Source organism: Amblyomma mixtum, chromosome 3, assembly GCF_055824585.1.
Source record: "Amblyomma mixtum isolate Tamu chromosome 3, ASM5582458v1, whole genome shotgun sequence".
In the NCBI taxonomy this organism is placed as follows: Eukaryota; Metazoa; Arthropoda; class Arachnida; order Ixodida; family Ixodidae; genus Amblyomma; species Amblyomma mixtum.
Genome location: NC_143014.1, coordinates 349276207 through 349297742, shown reverse-complemented (window position 1 = coordinate 349297742; position 21536 = coordinate 349276207). Strand labels below are relative to the sequence as shown.

At 45.5% G+C, this 21536-nt stretch overlaps 1 protein-coding gene across 1 annotated transcript in view; it reads left to right on the top strand.

The window, feature by feature from the left end:
* Positions 1-21536, top strand: part of LOC149356306 (A disintegrin and metalloproteinase with thrombospondin motifs like) — a 130956-nt gene that overhangs the window by 79890 nt on the left and 29530 nt on the right. Inside the window, exons 6-9 of the mRNA XM_089576301.1 lie at positions 5449-5576; positions 12748-12825; positions 12916-13034; positions 13759-13808. Coding sequence (XP_089432427.1) covers positions 5449-5576; positions 12748-12825; positions 12916-13034; positions 13759-13808 — 375 coding nt within the window. The remainder of the gene's footprint in view (positions 1-5448; positions 5577-12747; positions 12826-12915; positions 13035-13758; positions 13809-21536) is intronic.

Sequence of the window (21536 nt, the reverse complement as noted above, 5' to 3'; positions counted from 1 at the left end):
TCACTTTTATTTTTTTCGGAAATCATGGCCCCGCGCCCTGGGCTCGACTAATGACAAGTCACATTTGGCGGGCGATAAGGCTGCACGCAGACGGCGGCCTCGGCGAGCCGCGTTCTCTTCGAGCCACAGATAAAGCGCGACGTGCGTGTGACGTGTCCAGTTGTGAGTGACGTCAACACCGGAAAGAGAATTTGCTGCGCTCAGCTGCCGCACTGAGCCCGTTGCGCGCGTATGGAGAGCACGATAATAATAGCCGTATCAGTTTTTAAAATTCCAAAAACGCGATTACGCTTGCTACTGCGGCCCAACTAATGTGGGGCATTTCTGGCGCCATTTGAAAACGGCGCGCCTGTGGAGAGCCCACCTGGCATGTGAGAATCGCTCGCGGGTGGGAGACAAGGATGCAAGCCGGCCGGTATGGTTGAGCGAAGTGAAATACAGGCAAATACTGGAGTAGAAGATCCACCAGTGCCCGGAGCTGAGTTGAGCTATGGTGGTGTTGACCGTGCGAGCAAATGTATATTCACAGGGTCGGCCGGAGCAACCCCGACAGTTGCTCCAGCGGCAGGCGCATCGTGTCCGCAGGAGGCAAGTTTCAAGCATGTTGGCAAAGCAGCGGGTTCTGTGGGGGAATCAGTTGTCAACAAGCACGCGCTACCGTGCACAACAGAGCATAACGTCCCTCTTCATGCAGGTCCAATAAATGGGTTGCACGAGAGCCTCAAATGTGCCAGTGTTGCGAGGCAGTGAGGAGATCGGAGCGCACACAGCACACCACGATGTGTCTTCGGGCGCACGAAATAAAGTTCCCTCGTCGCAGCAACTTTGCAACAGCTCAGGGACAATAGTTCTCTCAAAAAGATTGGTTTGGTTTGGTTTATGGGGTTTAACGTCCCAAAGCGACTAAGGCTATGAGAGACGCCGTAGTGGAGGGCTCCGGAAATTTCGACCACCTGGGGATCTTTAACGTGCACAGACATCGCACAGTACACGGGCCTCTAGAATTTCTCCTCCAAACAAATTCTAGCCGCCGCGGCCGGGATCGAACCCGCGTCTTTCGGGTCAGCAGCCGAGCACCATAACCTCTGAGCCACCGCGGCGGCTCTCTCAAAAAGAACAGCTTCACTCCAACAGTAGTGCCTCCCATTTTTAGAATATCAATACCCATAATTGCTTCATGGGTAGAGCGGGAAAGAACGATGGATTCTGCTCGAATAACTACTCTACCCAGTGTGACGCAAGCCAACAGCCACAGAAACCAAGGGGCACAGGGGATTTTTTTATATTAATTTATTTATTTTGTACTGTTGATCAATTTAGAATATTACTGAATATACTATCGCTTAAAGCTAATTGATTAGAAAAGCAGAAGAAAAAACAACCACATGCCACCGGTGGGATCCGGACCCACGACCTCCGAATTACGCGTCCGGTGCTCTACCTGTGACCTACGGCGACGGCTGTCAAACCTTCTGCTTTCGGGGGTATTTATGTTTACAAGTAACCTAACCTTGAGAGTGTTCATCAGCGCCACCCACGTTCATGAGCGGCGGACGTAGAACGTCCTGAGTTACCGCAGGTGTGACGTAGAACGTCATCGAACGGAGAGGGTGGAAGCTGCGTGAGAAACCTCTTATGCTTCCTATGGCGTCAAGGCTGCCAGAACCGAGGCCCTCGCTAAGCAATTAAGCAAACAAGGGAAGGGGGATGAGGGGCACGTTATAAATATGACGCAAGGCAACAGCCACAGAAACCAAGGGGCACAGGGGATTTTTTTTATATTAATTTATTTATTTTGTGCTGTTGATCAATTTTACCCAGTGATACTTTCGCATTACACACCCCCAGAGGACTCAATGACTCGCCGCTCACTCGAAAAAAACGTTGCGGTTTGGTCGCAGTTAAACAAATTTACGGCCTAGCTAACGTTTAAACCCGAGGCTCAAGATAGAAACAGTTGTACCCGTATCACCAAGAGCCGATGCAGGCACACCATCGACGGGCACATGAATTTTGTTCTTGTGCATAAAAGCAGGAGTGAGTATATCGGCACACAGCTCACACCAGCGACCTCACCTCCATCGGACGCGCTGGCTAGTTTTCTGGATTAGGTGATGAGCGCCCTGCGTTGACGGGGACCGGCAAGGGCAATGTGCTGGAGGAGGAGCCACACTGCAATCCGAGACCGGAGAAGGTGTCCGAAAGCTAGAGTGCAAAGGGTGCGCTGCAGCGGGTGACAGGAAGATCTTCGGGGAGGAACAGGCTGGTAGTTTGGGCGCGGAGTGAAGGTCGTGGATCCGTGGCGGTATGGTCGGCTGCGTTGGCAAAATCGCGATATATGGCCAGGGTTCCCACATCAGGAGCAAACCGCAGGCGGCCGAACAAAATTACGCGCCCTGAAGCCGTCATCATTGTCGGCAGGGAGTCGAACTTGAACCGAGCCTTAACTGGAAAGCGGAACCGAAATCGTATTTTTGCTTGGAACCAAAACCGAACCGAACCCACATTTTTTCGCCATCTTGGAACCGAACCCGACCCGGAACGATTAAAAGGAACCGTTCCGAACCGCTTCGGGACTCGGTTCAGCCCCGCTTTTTTTGCAACCCGGCATACTTTTTTTTTTCAGACAAAACGAGATGTGCCAGCACGTAGATTAACCCCCCCCCCCCCCCCCCCCCCCCCGAAAGCTCTCTGCACAAGGCAGTGCGAAAATGCCATCCAATCTACGCGACAACCAAAATGAAGGGAGTCGCTGCCTGGGAAGAAACCACATTTGCGCTACTGCAATGTGCTTTCGGCTATTCTAAAGCACTGTACGCCAGATTGATGTGAAATTTAGTTTATAAGAGCCTCCGCCTTTCACATGTTATCGCAGAGTTTTAATCGAATTTTTGGCACTGTTATAACTCATAGAGCATCGAGGGAGAATGGCTTCCCTTTCTTTGTGTCATATGCTATAAATATGTGAAAGACAGGCGCAACGACTAAACCCCGTTGTGCAACATTTACTCTCGGAGGCAATCATTGTCTCAGAAACGCCACCCTAAGTAAGGCCCCCCACGATAGCTCGACGGCTATGGCACTCGGCTACTGATCCCAAGGTCGCGGGTTCGATCTCATCGCGGGTTCGATCTCGTCGCGGGACCACGTTTAGATTGCAGCGAAATGGAAAACCGCGCGTGTTCTGTCCGATGTGAGCGCACGTTAAGGAACCCCAGCTGGACTCCGTTAATCTGGAGTCCTCCATTACAGTGTACCCGATAGCCCCTATGACACTTGGAAATTACTGCTAATATTACAAAATAAAAACGTGGGACTGTGGCAGCGGCAAAGACATTTAAAAGAAAAATAAATAAGTAGCGATTGCACAAAAGGGCAATGCGGAAATGCATGCGCTCACTAGAATGCGATAATAATTGCGCCCAGAACGATGCTACTGCAATGAAACCTAACTGTGACGAAATGATTTTGTGTTATGCCGATTCTCTGCAATCATTCTACATGCTTATAGAAATGAGATTCCAGTCACTATCGGGTGGCTTGATCATGTTGTTCTCGGACTGCTGGATCTTGAATTAATGCGCGTCCAGTGCTTTTGACAAAGGCTGTACCTCATCAGAGGGATTCTAGCGTATACATAGTCAATTTACACTAATTTTGAATTCTGTTCATTTTTCGGTGCTTGCCGAAAATTCCCATCTTTTTGCAGCGAACAGTAAATTAAAGTAAGTAAAGTTAAAACATCTCGCACTGAGCAAATATTACATCTTTTACTTTACATAAAATTCTTAAATCAAATCAAATCTTTATTTCGCATCGTAAAATTCTCTATAAAAGCCTCTGCATAAGCTTGGCTAGGCCCAAGGCCCTTCCGATACATGGCAGCATGGACATACAAGATTTATCTTTTTTTATTAGTTGTAACAGAAACTGTAAACTAAAATATACATACAAATCAATGTTTGTACAGTAAACAAACACTTCGTTACATGGGAGTTCACGATATGGGATGCGACACATATACTACATGAGACGTCAACATAATGCCTGTTTAATGAAAATGCAGGATGCAAGATTACAAATTAATGGGAGATGCATCAGTAGAAAAATTTTAATTCTCCCTAAATCTGTTTAAGAATGAGGGCAGGAGATGACGCAGCATTTTAAGTAAGAAAAAAGGGGAAAAAAACCACACCAGACAGTAAACGGCGTGATAAGTTTGATTAAAACCCATCTACGTTCAGGAGTTTTTTTTTGTCCGAACCCATTTGAACCAGTTCGAGACGGTCCGAACCGAACGGAATGTCGCTCTGGAGCCGAACCTCGACCTGAACCCGAAAGGCGTGAACCCGAACCGAAACCGAAAAAATTCCGGTTCGACACCCTGTTTGTCGGAAGCGTAAGGGAAGGCTTCTCGTCGTCTTGAAGGACTGGCCGCCCACTGTAGCGCCATCTCTCTGTTACTGGTGCGAGCGTAGCATGGTCGGGATCGCCGGGGATCCCGGTGCCCCTCAAAGTCCGCTGCGGTGACAGAGAGGGGCTTGGCCTATACAGCAGGGATGCAGATGTGTGAGGCGACAAGTAAGATCCCGGAAACGGAATAATTCTTCGCGGACAGTCTGGCGAACAGTGGCGGCAAGATCACTGGAAGAAGCGGTGTCAATGGCTGCCACCGTAGTGACACCATACAGGCGACCAGACTTCGGTGTTATTCAGCGCATCTTTAGTTTATCAAATGTGCGGCAGTACTCAATGGCATTTGAGACAAAGGTGAGGCTCTCTTTGCTGATCAGAAATGTGCAGATGCCCTCGGCGGAACTTTTGATCAAGAGGCCCACTTTGTGCTTGTCGTCATGTAAACAGAACATGACCTGTAACATGCTCCCTGCAAGTGACGAATATGCGAATCTATTGCTATTAGGTGGGTGCAAGATACGAACGGGCGCTTCTTCCACCTACCTCGAGCGAGCGGCTTTCACGCTTAGTCTACCCTCTCTTTGTTGCTACAGTGTAACCATGAGAGAGCTAAACAAAATTTCCATGTCTAATATTTCTGCTCGTAGCTGCCGCGGTGGCTCACTGGTTATGGGGCTCGGCTGCTGACCCGAAAGACGCGGGTTCGATCCCGTCGAATTTCGATGGAGGCGAAATTCTGGAGGCCCTTGTACTGTGCAATGTTAAAGAAGCCCAGGTGGTCGAAATTTCCGGAGCCCTTCAATGCGGTGTCCCTCATAGCCTGAGTCGCTTAGGGACGTTAAACCCAGACAAACTGAACTAAACTATATTTTTGCTGTCTGTTTGAAGCGCTCAATTATCAGCAATCGTGTTAGCTACCCTCTCTTTTCTGTACTCATGTGTATTGTGTTGCAACGCATTATATTAATCATATCTCAGATCACACGACTAATTTCGTGCATCCTTCTTTCTATTTTTTATGACCCCAAGCAGCTGGAAAGGGAGGCAGGCTCAAGCACGCCATAGTGTACCCGGAGGTCTATGTCATCATCAGCTCTAATTTTGCGAAGGGAGTGCCTGATGATGATCTGCTCAGCTACATAATAATATTCCTCGCTGGGGTGAGATATCCTCTTTTTACTCGAACATATCCCTCATTACACGGCCGAACAAATTTAGAGGCGTTAATTACAGAAGATGGCGCGTAGACTCTGCCTCACCAAAAATGCACAAATTTTCTGCGACCTCTTAATACAGCCTGAACAAAGTCGAGCTTTCTTAGAGAAGGTCGTACAAATTTTCTTTCAGAAACGTATTATCCTCGAAAAATATTTTTATCTAAATATCTATTTCGCGATTCATTAGATCGAAGGGTGCAGTTACCAATACGATTGCCCAACTCCTCCTTGTATTCTACAGATTGGCATTTTGCGCCAACCATGGTATTAAAATATGCTCAATCTTGCCGTCTTTGGCACAACTCATTAAATATTGCCTACGTCGTGGAAGTTTCGCCCGTATCATTTCTTCCTCAAGAACGTAGTGTTAGCAACGAAAAACACTTCGCTTGAAACTTTCGAGTAAAGTTTATCTTTCAATTGCACTCACAATTCACGTCAGTCGTGTTTGAACGCAGAAACGCCAGATGAAGGCGCGTCGGACAAGCGCAATATTCATGAACGTACTCGCAGTATTTCTTTCCGCAAGCCGCTTCCTGCATTGTGCTTATCGTACGTCAAACATGACGGAGCTACTCATAAGTACTTATTTCTCGGAATGTACGTGTGTTTTTAACTAAAGGGCGGCTTGCTTTCCTTTCTATAACGCAATGCCAGTGACTGCTGAAAGCAGAAGACCGCAGTGACGGAAGGAGAGCTCCGGGCTGGTCATGTGACTGGCTACTGCGATCTCGTTTGCTCGTTCCGTGCACAGCCGTTAGACATTTGATTTCGCAGTAGAATAGTGCAGCTTTAACGCGAGATCGTTACGGGCGCTCGTGAGGCGGACAAGCCGGCGTCGTCGTCGGGCTGCCGCGGCTCCGCCGCGTCGTTAGTGCGCTAAAAATCCCAGCAGCCCCAGCGGCTGAGGCCTTGCGCAGCTTGAGAGAATGGAAGTTTTTCACTTATCGCGGAGGCCACCAGGAGCGCTATGAATGAGTGCGACGTTATCGCTAGTCTTTGAGGAAGCGGAGCCGAAAGTTTTCACTGCGCACGGGGTCTTCTAGGAGCAGTGTGAGTGATGCCGTCCTGTGGATGGTATAAAGAGCGGGAGCAATCGCGTTTCGTTCTTAAGGCGGAGCTTAAGCGTCTCCGAAGTTTTTCCTTATTGGAGCCTCCATTTTTTTCCTTTTCCTTGTAGTTTGTGTTGCCGAGAAGCTTTGTAATGTTTGCTGGTTCATGGCTGAAAGCACAGTGTCAAGCCGTGACACCTAGTATGGTATAGTATGCGAATGTATGTGATAGTATGTGAATAGTGGGACCTTTTCAAAATGAAATGTATTCAGGTTTCTCATCTAAATGTCTGCATCACGCTCCGCAAGTCATGATTAGAGAGCGTGGGAATGGTGGCACCATTAAAAGAAAATGCAGCGACCGCCAACCACTGGATTATTGAAAGCCGCTCGAAAGCTCACCCGACATATTTCGTGCGTCTGCTATTTGCTTCCACAGAGAGGAGCCCAAAGCGTATTACTGCGTTCACCGAGTCTTATAAGCGTACAGTCGCGTTCTGTCATGACGTTTATATTTTCCGCACAGTCAGCGGGATGTTGTGACGCCATCCGGGGACGTCAGTGAAAAATAAAAAACACTCGGTGAAATTCTCGTTACTTCCTATGCCGGTAGAAGCCGCCTGGCTTGTTCGACCTGGTCGTGCATGCTGGCCCAACTGACGCCATAGACTGCAGTTAAAGCCAGAAAAATCAGGCTGATATGCCGAAAATATTATTAAATCAGTGGCTGCGTCACATTAGTGGCCAATATACCAGATCTAGTGGCATCGCGAGGGATTTTGCACCTTCTAGGCTTTATAATAAGCAGGTATTGGAGGATCGCTCAACTGTCGAAGTCGTAAGCAGTTTAGGAATTCGTTTCTGAACTAGTTGATGCATGATCCAAGAAAACTACAAGCCACCGTATAGACGCCAAACAGTGTTTTTCCATGTGTGGCGTGGGCTTAGTAGCTGCAGTTCTCTTGGGTTACGCAGTTTGTTCAATGACATACGTAAAGGCGCAATCGAAAGTTACAACACATGTCAGGAACACTAACAAGGATAAGCGGTAGTGAAGAGAGCTGAGCGTGATACTACTTAATCTGTCGTAACCGAAACCTTTCGCTTTCAGCAGTTTGTCAGTCAGGACTTTATGCAGTTGTTTCCGGCACTGAACGCTCTCGTAAATCTAGCCTTTGCAATCTTGATCGAGGCAGGGCAAAGCTCGGAGCATATACTTTCATATACGGTGTGCTGATGTGCGCCTATCGCTCTCGTGTTTCACTGTCGGAGCAAGTCCAAAAATGAGGGATGGTTAGTTGCTCTGACTGGCAATGCTTAGCTGTTTGAATTGGTCATCGCATGCTATATTCAGTATTCAACTCAATCTGCCTTCCTAAAGTACATACACTAGTATATTTACCGAGGGGGATAATCTGCTAGTTTTCAGATGGTTCGGCAATTTCCCCACGCGCAATAATTCCGGACTATGACCCACACAAAGACTGAATGTTTCCTAATTTGCGCCCGACGCACCCTATGCTGATATCTTCTATGAAGATTCAACTCTGTCAAGGTCAGGTTGTTAATATGTCAGAAAGCCACTCTTGTGTAGAACACGCGGCCATGCACGCAGTATTCCATACCCATTAACAGTTTGCGGACTGGATCATCCCGGTAGTCGATGAAGACACGAGAATAACGTTAACGCACAAAATGCTCGATAGGAAAAAATTGGCAGCGGCTTAGCTCTGCTATGCCAGGATATACGTAGCATTCGTTATTTCTACGCTCAGCGGCAAACAGCGACGCGACAACCTCCGGGTCTGACGAGTTGAGATTTTCAAGTCTCCTGCGCCGCTTAGCAGCGGCTTGACTCTCTTTACCCTCCATGGAACACGGCGCATCGACTGTGTATATCTCCACATTTATACACGCGGCGCAACCTCCGCGCGCATGCGCAGTAGCGCAGAGCGGTGAGCGCGCGCTGCGAGGCGACGGTGCGCCAGCTCTGCGCCCTGTGACGTCACTACTCCGCGCGCATGCGCAGCACAGCTCTCCAGGAGCCACGCGAAACTGCTCAACCTCGGCCAGTGTAGCTCACGCTACAAAAAATAAATAATGCAAACAGTTAACATTTATTTCCTGTTGCACGGTATCTAAGCTCTGGAGATAACACTGGCTGTTGAACGCAGAAGCGTCTAAAAGGCGTTAGAAAACCTTGCATTCTTCTTTTTGCAGTGCAAAGAATTTCAGCAAAGCATTTTACAGATTAGGTGATGTCATTTTCGCTTCTCGTGTTTTTACTCCCTCACCATCTAGGTCTAGGACGTTCTCAGGAAGATTAATGAGAGAGCAGAAAGTTGGGCTAGTTGGTTGAGGTCTGAAATTGGAAGCATCTTCCAGCTGTAGATACGCAAAGACCGAAAGCAAAAAATGACCGCGGCTTAGCTCGCCTAACCCTGGTTATGCAAGCGAAAGTCACGCTTGCATAATTAGCGTGAAGTCACACTGCGGCATATTGCTTCAGTGCCACGTGTCTGCAACAGCGTTGTCAGCGCTAGCACATACAGCTAACATCTCTCTCTCACCACCGCCACGTATACTTCAAAGCTCGACTGAGGCATCCGCTGACCTAGGGAGCCAGTTATGCGCACTTCCTTTCCACAAAATAATCGGAGTCTAGAACGTTGTCTATGCCAACGCCATTGAACACAATGGACGCCGACGGCCTATAGCTTCAGTGCAGCGCTTCTGCACAACGTTGTCAATGCCAACGCATGCAACGCACATCTGTCACTACCGCCGCGGAGCAAGTGATGCGCTTTTCCTTTGCCTTCGAATCTGCCGCTCTTCATCGGTTTCGGCTGCCCGTTTAGCGCGTTTAAGCTTCCTATCGATTTCTAAATCCCTCGCACGGTTTGCAATGTCGACCGGATGATCAGACTCGATCCGCCGCCTGCAAGACGTCGGCTCCAACCGCTCGCTTTGTCCATAGCGAGACAACTGGCAGGCGTGCACGCGAGAGCGGTGCCTTCGACTTTTCAAGTGAACGGAGTCACATGGCTAGTCACGTGACCACTGCTGGCAAGACGACGGCCGGCGCAGCGGCGGCGGGGCTGGAGTGCTGCGGCAGCTGCGGCGAACCACGTGGTTTGTCGCGTGACAGATATCCTCCCCCCCCCCCCCCCCTCCACTGCTCCTCCGGTTGATCAAATGTGGCCTTCTGGTGAAGAGTCACTAGGAAGCCGAAGAATCAGATAAGAAATAGCCGAATTGTTGTAACGAGAGGCGATAAATGTAGGAACAGATTAATGACACAGCGGGGCTAAACAGGGTAGGATGCGGTAGATGCCTCCTAAACAATAAGCGCATTGCCAACGCTCTTGCGCTGCCTCGTTGAGGTTCGGTCTCAGTACTTTTGCTGGCTTCCGGCACGAAGAACATGACTCTCGTGCGATACGACAGCGTTCTGATTACGGCTCTGATGCACTATGCGACGTTCCTGCACACATGAGTTCTGCACTGATAACAGCAGGGGAGCTGAATCTCATTATTCGGCTGTTTGTGACACCAAATCAGAAGAAGCGCGCGGTCCCAATTAGCAACAACCCACTGGCGTGACTTCGACGGCAACTGTCATGGAGTTTATACATAATGTAGTGCCCTAATCTTTCAGGTACCACGTTAACGAAACGAACTCTTTTCAGAAAAAATATATAATGACTTGTCACTTGTTTTACGTATACCGTTCGCTTTGCCAAAAAGGACAAAGCCTTCGTTGTTCGTCTCTTTTTAGACTCACTGAACACTGCATATGCCTCTAGTGTTTTATTATCAATGGTCTCTGCTTTCGAACAACCCGTTAAAATGTCTTCTCTTAGATGGTAAGTAAAGAAAAAGAAATCAATGAGTTGTCGAGATAGATGCCGAATCTCGGAACGTCATAGCTTGCGATAGCGCACCCCAATTTTTTTTTTTACAGGAAAATTCCTTATCTGCGCGGAAGCAATGGACAATCACAGATTCAAGAGAAAATTTTAACTTGCTTGATGATGATAGTGAATTTTTATGGCACAAGGGCATCTTTGGGCGAAGAGCGCCATGGCAGAAGGTAGTTTCGTTTGCTCAAGGTGGTGCCAAAGACCCCTTTCCCCAAGCATTTAACCCTGATTGAGCCGAGCACCAGGCCAGGGGAAGCTTGTACCGACTGTACTACCGGTGGGTACCCGGCGGCACTGGGGATCGAATCCCGCACCTCCTGCATGGAAGGCGGATGCTCAAACGACTAAATTTATAACTTGCTTGCTGGCTCGCTTAAGACAGCCTGTTCTATAGCCGAGATGCTGTTAGTGCTTCCTTTAAGCAGGGTCTAAACCCTTTGTGCCGGCGAAATAGATGTTCACTTCAAACTAGCCTATACGATATACCGGATCTTTATGCACGTTCACCTTACCACATATATCAGTGACAGCGGAATAGTGGGCTTATTTTGCTGCATTTTAACATTTTATTTGAAGGAGTCAGATTCTTCATTAGCTGTGACTTAATATTATCTATATTAGCCACATTAACCATTCTAATTTTTAACAATAAATGTCCATCTTCTACGGCATCGGCTGTTAAATAGTGTACTTATTCGAAGTTAGCTGAATGTAGGTAACGTTGCAGCATATACTACCCACCACAGAGAAAATAGAATGTTGCAACCCACTCGGACAAATTAGCTAAAAGAAATATTGTCCTACACCATGCCAACACTCCTGAATCATTTCAGCGAACATTGCACTGATCTAGTAAAAAAAATTATTCCTGGTTTAACTGCTTTGGAACCTGACAAGTTGTTCATGATGATTAAACGCGCTTAACCTTTTACAGAACAAGAGACAAAACAATAACACCAACACAGAGCGCGAACTTACAACTGGTTTTAATGGTGGAAACAGGTGATCTTTTTATACACAAGACGTGAGCGTCATCAATGGCAAAAAAAAACGAAATATTCTATTGGTTTCAGCAATCGCAATCAGATCCACACAACACACTCATCGCGATAGCTTAAGCATGTCAACTTCTTTCTCAGAGACAAAGACACATTGCTTATACACCTTTCAGCCTCGGAGGATTTCATTTCAAAAGCTTCTGCGACCTCTCTTTCTGTTTTATTAATGGAATGCGAAATAATCGTGGTTCTTTCGAAGAGAGGCTTGCTTTTGGTGCAGCGATTAGAATGAGTCGCCAGATTTCCCGAATGCGTGATGGAGTTACAGTTGTAAAGCGTGCTCGCTTCGCCTTTTGTTTATGCAAAGGCCCGTTTGGCCAACGTACTTCATTCCGCAGGAGAGCGGAATGACATAAAAAACACCTGTGTCGCATTTTCCAAAATTTTCTTCTCATTGTTTATTGACTGAGGCCGCTTCAAGGTCATATCTGCGCCGTAAGATGAGCTTCAAGGTTTGTACGCGAGAAGTGGAGCTTTTGCTCCAAAAAACTAACAGTGAAATGCGCCGAAAATATGCACTACGTGCGAAAATTGCCTGATGGTTTTTGCTTTCCTCTGCAAATTTTATGTGTACATTTTCATGCGGATGTCTTTATATTCATAATTGATTTGATGCGGCTAATCTAGGCAGCTAATATTGAAAGTTATGTAAATATTTGAAATGTCTTTATATGTAAGTCGAAAGGCGCTGCAAAATGTGTTTTCTATGTTTTCCTTCTCATGCTTACTGTAGTTTTGTATAGAGGGCGGCGTGCCCTTGTTAAGCCGCCGTTCTTCGTGCAGCTTTTACGTGCAGCCTGTTCCATTTCTTTGATGGGATACACTATAATTATTATAATTGTGGAAGAGTGAACGCGTTAAAGCCTAAATAATGCATGCGTAGTTAAAGCCTGAAGGAAGGCTTGCTCGCATGCTGACACCGCATATAACAGGTAGTTTATTTCCCTCCGACCATGGAAGTGAAATATTCAGGGGATTTTAGTATCCTGAATATTTCATGCGGCTCGTATAAATCAGGCAGGAAGTAATTTTTTTTCATGTATTTAATGTTACTTGGTCCTGCAATTTCTTTCCCTCTCAGGTGAACACCAAGCTCGCAGATTTGGCCAACCCAAAAGTTCAGCTTCGCTTGGTTGGAGTACTAAAGAGCCAAGCTTGGGTACGTTCCGAGCCATCATTGTCAGCGTTTCGTTGAGTCCATGATCCGTCTCTCGACCACACGCTTTTCCTCAAAAGCGCTATTTTGCAGGAGCACAGCCTTGAACGAAGAGGTTCCTACATACTTGCCGCGGCCACTCTAAACCAGTTTCTTCGGCGCGTCATAACACTAGGAGTCGGCAATCCTGACATATATTTGGTACTAACTGAGTAAGTAAAATGTACGTGGAAGCACTTCATGGCGCACGCGTGAGCAAAACTAGAGAGCTTCCCCTTCTCTCCTTCCTCTGTGGATTGCTTTCGCGTATAACATATCGATGCCGCGCATGTTCGCAGAATCCTTCAGTAAACGAATTACACTACCTAACATAACATCACTAATAGCTATGTTCTCGCGGTCTAAATGAAGTCTGAAAAGGGAGAGAAAAATTCATGAGGTCCTCTCCTCTGAAGGCAATGAGCGACTTCATGGGACTGTACCTGTATGATGGGTTGACGCAGCGGATAGGCTTCGCAGGCTTGCGCGGGTGCTCACACCTACCGTGTAGAGAAAGGGGGGATTTTTTAAACCGTCGCATCATTATATTGGTTCCCAGCATACGCCTTTGCCTTCCGCCTAATTCACCCTGTTACCCTCTATAAACTTTAAGCGTTAAGTGCGCGCCCTTTGTCCCCTTGTCTAGTAGTCGATGGACACACGCAATGGGCGCTGAAACTGCCCTTGACAGGAGTATTACGTCCGCTTCTTCTCTATCCCTTTCCCCCAACGTTTTCTTGTTCTCGTCTGTTTCACTCCTCACAGTTTTTATCTTGCATCACAGCGCGGTCACGGCTCGTGGCTTTCGCCCCACGAACGTGGCTATGTCACGTATTACCCTAGCAACGCTGAACATGATCGCCCGCTGAGGAAACATGCCGTTTTGTTTTCTTTCAGAGATGACATGATAGACTTTATGAACGGGGAGTATGAACCCCGGATAACAGGTAAGTGTATGCAAATACTCATGTACCCTGCACGTGGAGCGGTCTGATTTCAAAGCTGTGTCGCACCAAAACAAAAAAAAGCTGGCTGATCCAAAATTACGGAAATTTCTTGCAAAGTAGTTGTAACTGAGGAAGAATAGTTCCCATTGGTCGCAAACTGACCACTGAGATTTCTAGAAAGTGTATATTTCACTCTAGGCTTATACTTCCAGCTTCACTCGAGTAACATAAATGTGCCTTTGCGCACTGCTAATTTCAACGCTGTGCTGTCAGCTATTCTAAGAGAAAAGATAAAATGTGTAAAAACTAAATTAAAATTTACATAAATCGTACACATTTTCCTTGGAAAAATTTAGGCACGCTTAAATATTGCTTCTGTCATTGTTCCAAATTTCACTGCCGCAGTTATTTTTACGTAATATGTTACTTTTGCTACTCCCAAAGCCTCACCTCGCCTTAAAAGCCGCCTGATTTTGAGCGCTGTCACGGGTTCGGTGACTAGGCGACATCATCACTGAGTCCGGACAATGAGGGGGTGGTCGTTTGATGCCCGGCGTAGCTGGTAAGCAAACGCAGTGACTGAAACCGAGGCGTGTTAAGGGGTAACAACAACAACAAAACAACGTTTATAGCTTCGATCGAACAATGCGGCAGTTTTCACAGACACGTAATTTACATTCTACAAAACAATTGCGGAAAGCACATAGCAGTAAACACACTGAATTAAGTTATACATTCAATATTTCTACACAGGTCAGAACACAAGTGAGAGGCCAATCAGATAAAGTCGATCAAAAGTCAGAAGGTGAAGAAACATACAGTAAACCGGGAAGCGCGGCTGCAGTCCATCCACAAAAACGCAGTCAGTGCGGCCCCCGAAGGCGACGTCCGTCCAGGGCAGCTTGCGGTTTCGAGGATGCGGTGCGGCGGCTCGGAGACCCGGGAGTTCGCGGCGGCAGCGTTTGCACCGACGAGCGGACTGAAATTCGTTTCCATACGGCCCCCTTTTAAAGCCCTCGGGCGCTAGCGGCCGAGCGCCCGCGGCGCCACAGCGTCGGCGTCGAAAAAACAAAACACCAAAAAGCGCAAATAGAGCACGTAGGCACCTACGCCTTGACTCTGCATGGCCGCCATATTGGAGGAGGAAAAAATTAACGCACAACTAAAAAGAAGCCCTAGTCTTCGACTCTCGATTCGGTGACCCTGGAGCCGCAAAAAAGTAAAACACAACCAAAAAGGCAGTCACGCACGCCGCAACTTCTTTCCTGCTAATGGTTAGCTCCAGACTTCGGCAGTATCGGGGACGACTTTGAGCCGCCTCCGCTTTCGCAATGCGAGGGGTTGTCTACATAACTGAAAAAAGCGTGCATGCATTATTGCTCTTCCCGAGACACATACAAAGAAACGCGGACGCATCAGTTTTATACAAACAAAAGTAATTTACAGGCTGCTGCCACTTCTGTGACAAGCGCCTACTATGGACAATTTTAGTACGGTTAAGCGCAAGCAGTGAATTACTTGTGTAAACCGTGATAGTCTTTTTACCTCTGAAATTTTCAGCGCATATGCGCACATTTAACACGAATACCAGCCTTTTTATTTGACTGTGACGTAAATATTGAGCAACTCAGACTCTGATATGAAGTCCGCGAGGCTAAAATCGATGTAGACACACCAACAGCTGATAACAGTTGTCAGGAGTTCACAAATATACAAAGTGGACACCTTTACGGACTGCACTGACCGAATACGGATGAATGCGAGAAAAGAGAAATCCCCTTGTAGGGAAATTGTAGGGACCCTTTGCAGGGAACACGAGCAAATATAAAGTTGATCCTGGTCCGTCGAGTGCGCAGGGATTTGTGCGTGCTGCTTTTGCACTTGAAAAGTTGTAAAATTTATGACGAAATTTCAAGCAAGGCTTTAGTACCCACTTGCTCGGCGTGACTGCGAAAGCATAGAACGCTTCTGTCGCACAGTAATGGGTTTTCGGCGCATATGCGACCTTTCCGTGCTCTGAGAGAACATTCTAGAGGTGAATGCCACGGAAATTAGAGATAGAGAAAAGCAGGAACGCAGGGAGGTCAACCAAAAGGTGCTCCGGTTGGTTCCCTTATATATCATTGAGATGGCAAAAAGGTTACGATCTGTGAGGCATTTTCGTTTTTATTCGCACTGTATCGAGGAAAAAATGGTAAGGTTAACGAGGCCTGATTCCGCCTCTAACGAAATCGTGCCATCGCATGTCATAACGCACAAAGAAGATCCGAATCGCGCTTACTGCAGTGTCGCATGCCGCCTCTTCTGCGTGCTGGAACAAAGCGCAGTGGCCTCCGTCGTGTTTACCGAACGCAGAACGCAGTTTACGGTCATTAGCTTCTAATTCGCGCAGACGCGAGTCTGTTTTTGGGGTCGTGCGCAAGACTCACGACATTACGCAGACGTCATTTTTGTTCCTCCTAACAATCGTAGTCGTCGTCAAAGAGCCCGTCGGTCGCTTATCTTGGCTACTCGTTCGCAGTTCCCACTGAAGTGCCTGGGTCTCAGAAAAGCCTACAATCCATTGAACTGAGCTACACACGTCATGCTCTTGTTTGTTTTGTTTGCGCTCTTGGTTATATATACCTTTGACACAGCCCATCATGCCATACTCGATCGTTTTCCCTACAGGGCGATTCCACGAGAGCTCAAACTGCCCATATATTTGGTTTGGTTGAGTTTCTTCTGGTTTAATGTCCCAAATCTGCTCAGGCTGTGAGGGAGGCCGTAGTGAAGGGCTCCGGAAATTTCGACCACCTGGGGTTCTTTAGCGTGCAGTGACATCGCACAGTACATAGGCCTCTAGAATTTCGCCTCCATCGAAATTCGACCGCCGCGGCCGGGATCGAACCCGCATCTTTCGGGTCAGCAGCCGAGCACCATAACCACTTAGCCACCGCGGCGGCATGCCAAATATTTCAGATATTTAATATTCTTGGCTATTTTACATTCTACGCACACAATATTGAAAAGGCCAATAGTGAATTTCGTTTTCTGAAAATGCTAATATTTCAGGAGAAAAAAATTATAAACTACGTCGTGGCAAAGGAGCGAGTTTCGCACACGGCTAAATCTTGCAAATTTGCAATGACGTAAGAGAGGTATTAAAGCCATGACGGATATATTTTGCGCGCTAAAAGTGCATGGAAGAAAGAATATGTCACGCTTACTTCCGCCATTGTGAACAACATTCCGCTTCCTAGAAAAAAAAATTTGAAAATGGCACAGGTCTCAGATGAGCTTATGTACAAGGAATTTTTGCTCCCCAAATATAGAGCACATCTTGTTGATATATGCGGAATTGACAAGCGCCTAGTTACTAAAACAGTGTACGGACTTTCGCTGTTATATAGTGTAGGGAAGCTAAAAAAAAATTGGCCTATATCCTATGTTTTTAAATATAGTAGTGTTATTCAAAGATAAAATGAAAAAACAAAAACTCATCACCAATTTTGCTTAAAACTCCTGACACAAGTCTCTTGAAGGAGGTGAAAAAATACGAAAGAATATATTATATTATGTTGTTTCTAACAATCTTATCTTTCTAGCTTCTCAAGAATCGTCTGGAAAGACTAAATGAAAGGGCGGAAGCAAAAAACATGCCCTCTTGTGCTCTAAATTTTTCCTAAATCGCGAGTTAGACTTTTAAGTCATGAAAGAGCATGCTAATTTCATTTTAATGGACTAACACCGATTTGTGACGTAAGCAGGATTCAGTGACGCTACCGCCGGGTGCGGGTAACCACTGGGTGTGGGGCCCATAGAAATGCGCACGAGCTTGGCTGGTGCGCTCTGGTGTTCTTCGAAAGGCAGGCCTGTCTTCACTAATAACTCGCATTTCCCCTTGTCGTTAACAAGAAAGATTTATGCTTGAAGTTTGTGACTTTTTACGCATAGCCGGACTGCATGCATTTTTCTAATGCTTCATAACGTTTTGTTTTTAATTTTTAAAATCCGTACTCACACATTTGGTTGGACCCATAGCCTTTAAGGCTAGTAATGTGTCCAAATGGTAAACAAACACAATAATACTGGCAGACCTTAGCCTGACAGGACGCAATTACAGCACACTTAAGTAATGCACAAACAAAAGTTGGAGAGCTGAACTACAATACTGTGGAGTATGGTCGATTAGATCACAACGCACTCTGCTGGAAACAACATTTCTAAATCATATCACACAAACTTCTTCATTCCTACTTTTCTATAGAAATTAGCAGCACTCATTGACAGCACTTTTTCTTCCATCGGGCAAATTTAGCGTTAACAAAAACCAAACTAATTCCATTGTAATTTGCTGACTGCACAGCGCAGCTTTGAGGTTTTCTTTCGTTAAAAAACGTGAAGTATACAACGTCATTTCAAAGCCAATGAATATTTATATCACAATATAAGCTTCCCAGATTCGTTTTACAAATCCACATTTTGTTTTAGGCCTTCGTCGTCTTTTTGTTAGGGAAGGAAGATCTCATTTACTCATTTCGAGTTTATTTGATAGGCAAAGGTTCAAAAAATAGTAAACAAGCTGAGGTAACGCCTGTTCTAGCCCAGCTATCACAGGCTTAAACCAATGAAGATAAATCAACTGCGGCAAAAAAAGAAACCCAAATTTATTTCTAAATCTAACGCGAATTTGAAAAGAAAATTAGCCACGGTATGCCTGCAGTGGACTGACAAAGCGAGAGCCTGGAGACACGCACGGCATCACCAATGCACTGTGCAGTCAGAGAAATAGATTAAAAACTTTTGTTTACATGCATTCCTAATTGCCGCACCCCCGGCTGTTACGCGCACTCGGCGCTAGCGGCACACCAAATCCTGCTTACATCACAGATCCGTGTTTGTTCATGAAAAAGTAAATGGATATGCTCTCACTTGACGGAAAAGGTATCAGTCTTGGGATTAGGGGACAGTTTAGAGCAGCGGTGGACAAATTTGCTGCTTCCGCCCCTTCATTTAAGCGCTCCGGCCATTGCTCGAGAAGCTACAGGTTTGAGCTTGAATAACGTAGCTGGAAACATAGCAATGCAACATTTTCTTTCGTATTCTTTCTAACTTCTTTCTGTAGACTTGTTTCAGAAGTTCTAAGGAAAATTGGGAACAAAGGTTTTTTCATTCGGTTTTTGCTTAATGCCAAATTAAAAAAAAACACCATATTTAGGGCAATGATTCTTGCGCTTGCCTACATCATATAAAAATTAAAGTAGATACACTTGCTTAGAGCCTAGATGTTTATCGCATCTGCTAATTTGAAGGAGACGTGCTTCATAATTGCGAAAACAAATTCTTGAATATAGCTTAACTTGAGACCGGTGCCCCTTTCAAATATTTTTCGAGGAAGTGGTAACTTCCTTTCAATGGCGGAAATAAGCGCGACATACTGTTTCTTTTATTTTAGCGCGCAAAATATGTCCATCGTGGCCTTAATGGCTCCATGCTTACGCGAGTGCCAATTTGCAAGATTGAGCTGTGCGCGAAAATGCTGCCTCTGCAACGATGTCGTTATAAGTTATTTGTCCTGAAATATTAGCATTTTCGCAAAACGAAATTCACTATTGGCATTTTGAATAATTTGTGCACAGCATGTAAAATAATCATAACTATTCAAAATCCCAAATATTTGGGCACTTTGTTTTCTCGTGCATTCAATCTCCAGAAAGCACCAGTATTGGTGCCGTTTTCAGAATCTTTGTTAATTAACGAGAATATTACACATGTGCAAATGATAGAAAGTGTGCAGATTTTTTGTTTGCTAGAGGCTTGCGGGTATAACAGTATTTTAATTTTAATGGATTATTTGCACTTCAGTTATTTCCTTTGGTTAAGTAATAAAATTTGGCTAGGTATCACAGCTATTTGCTCTTCATTTGACTTGAGGCGAATGCTTTTGTTTCTTTCTTGCCACGTTTCTTTGTAAGAAGTATTGCAACATACCCTCTGGGATGACTAGACCTTAGGCATCACTTTACCCGACGCTGCCACGCCACCCGTAAAGGAAGCGGCGCATCTACACAGCTATGGGATCATAAACACAATCAATGCTGAAAGATACTCAAAAAGAAAAAATTCCCCATGATGTGAGCAAAAATTTTTTTGTTACAGAATGTACAAGCAGTAAAGCACTACTGAGTGCAAATACATGATATATCTTAGATTAATCAAGTGGAGACGTTCAACTGTAGTTCTGTGAGTCATAAGGAAAGCTAAGTGGGCGAAGAGTAGTGAAAAATTGCAGTGTAGCTAAAATTTCCGTCCAACACACTTGACGTAGTTTCTTCTCATTCCTTTTGAAGATTTCACTACGAAAAGGGCATTGTGTGCCGAGTCCAAAAAATTGGGCTACGCATTTGTAATAGAAAAACTCGCAGTAACACTAAATTATATTCGTTGTTTTCTTGAGCACGAGACCCTGTTTTTGATTTATTATTGCAGCTGAGAGGTGCCGGCCTTACTGAGGCTCAACTTGAAAGCCAATTTTATCATGTTTGAATGACAAAATATTTCAAAACTTAATTTGTATTTGTCCAGTGTACTCATTTTGAATAAGCCAAGTAATCATAGAACAAACGTGCGATATACGCTGGGAAAGAATGTCGTTGATTTAAGGGAGTGTTAGCGGTTAAGTGGAGTTTGTAGGTCAACCGCCGCGATGGCTCAGTGGTTATGGTGCTCGGCTGCTGACCCAAAATACGCGGGTTCGATTCCGGCCGCGGCGGCTAGAATTTCTTTGGAAGAGAAATTCTAGAGGCCCGTGTACTGTGTGATGTGAGTGCACATGAAAGAACCCCAGGTGGTCTAAATTTCCGGAGCCCTCCACTACGGCGTCTCTCATAGCCTTAGTCGCTTTGGGTCGTTAAACCCCATAAACCAAACCAAACCAACCAGTTTGTAGGTCAGAATTTTAATGCGGAAGCATTTCTAGGCTCCGTCGGCGATGGCTCTGTCACCAAAATGCGTCGGAAAAACACGTCCGCTGCAGTTGTGCCGTTCTCACAAGAGGGAGCATGAAACGAATGATTGTTATCGATATAGGGCAATATGGAGATGATGCGCAACAAAATTGTCACTAAGATGATTAGGTAACCAATTACAGCGATTAATTAGAGTCAAAATGTCGAAATTGAATGTCGAAATAGCGTGGATGGCAAGCAATGGCAGGCAGTTGTACAAAATGAGTGAAAAAATAAAAGTTCGAAATGGATTGAAATGTGTTTTATGAATGAAAGTAATAAATTAAAAACACTTCATTGATTTGAAGTAATTAGTTAATTAATTAGAAGCAAAAGCAATGGAGGGTTGAATAGTTTGGACACGTATATAGTAATTAAGGCATCGAATTTGAACAACGAAATGGGTACTCAATCTTCGGCCGGTAAGGTCAAAAAATCTACAATTAATCAATTGATTGACAAGAATAAATTGACCGCGATAACTAATCATTCGGCCGATACTTAATCAAATGATCAATAATTAACCATGTGATCAATAAATTACCAACTGATCTGTAAAAAATCAATTATTCTATAATAATCATTTGGTTGGTAATTAATCAATTCATCTATAATTAATCAATAAAGAAAAGCAAAGAGAGGCGACGAGTTTCGAGAGGGCGTCACTGATTTCGCATTCTCCCAATGCGTGTCGCCGCGGTGATCTCTAACTTTCCAGAACAGTTCGGTATTCAATAGA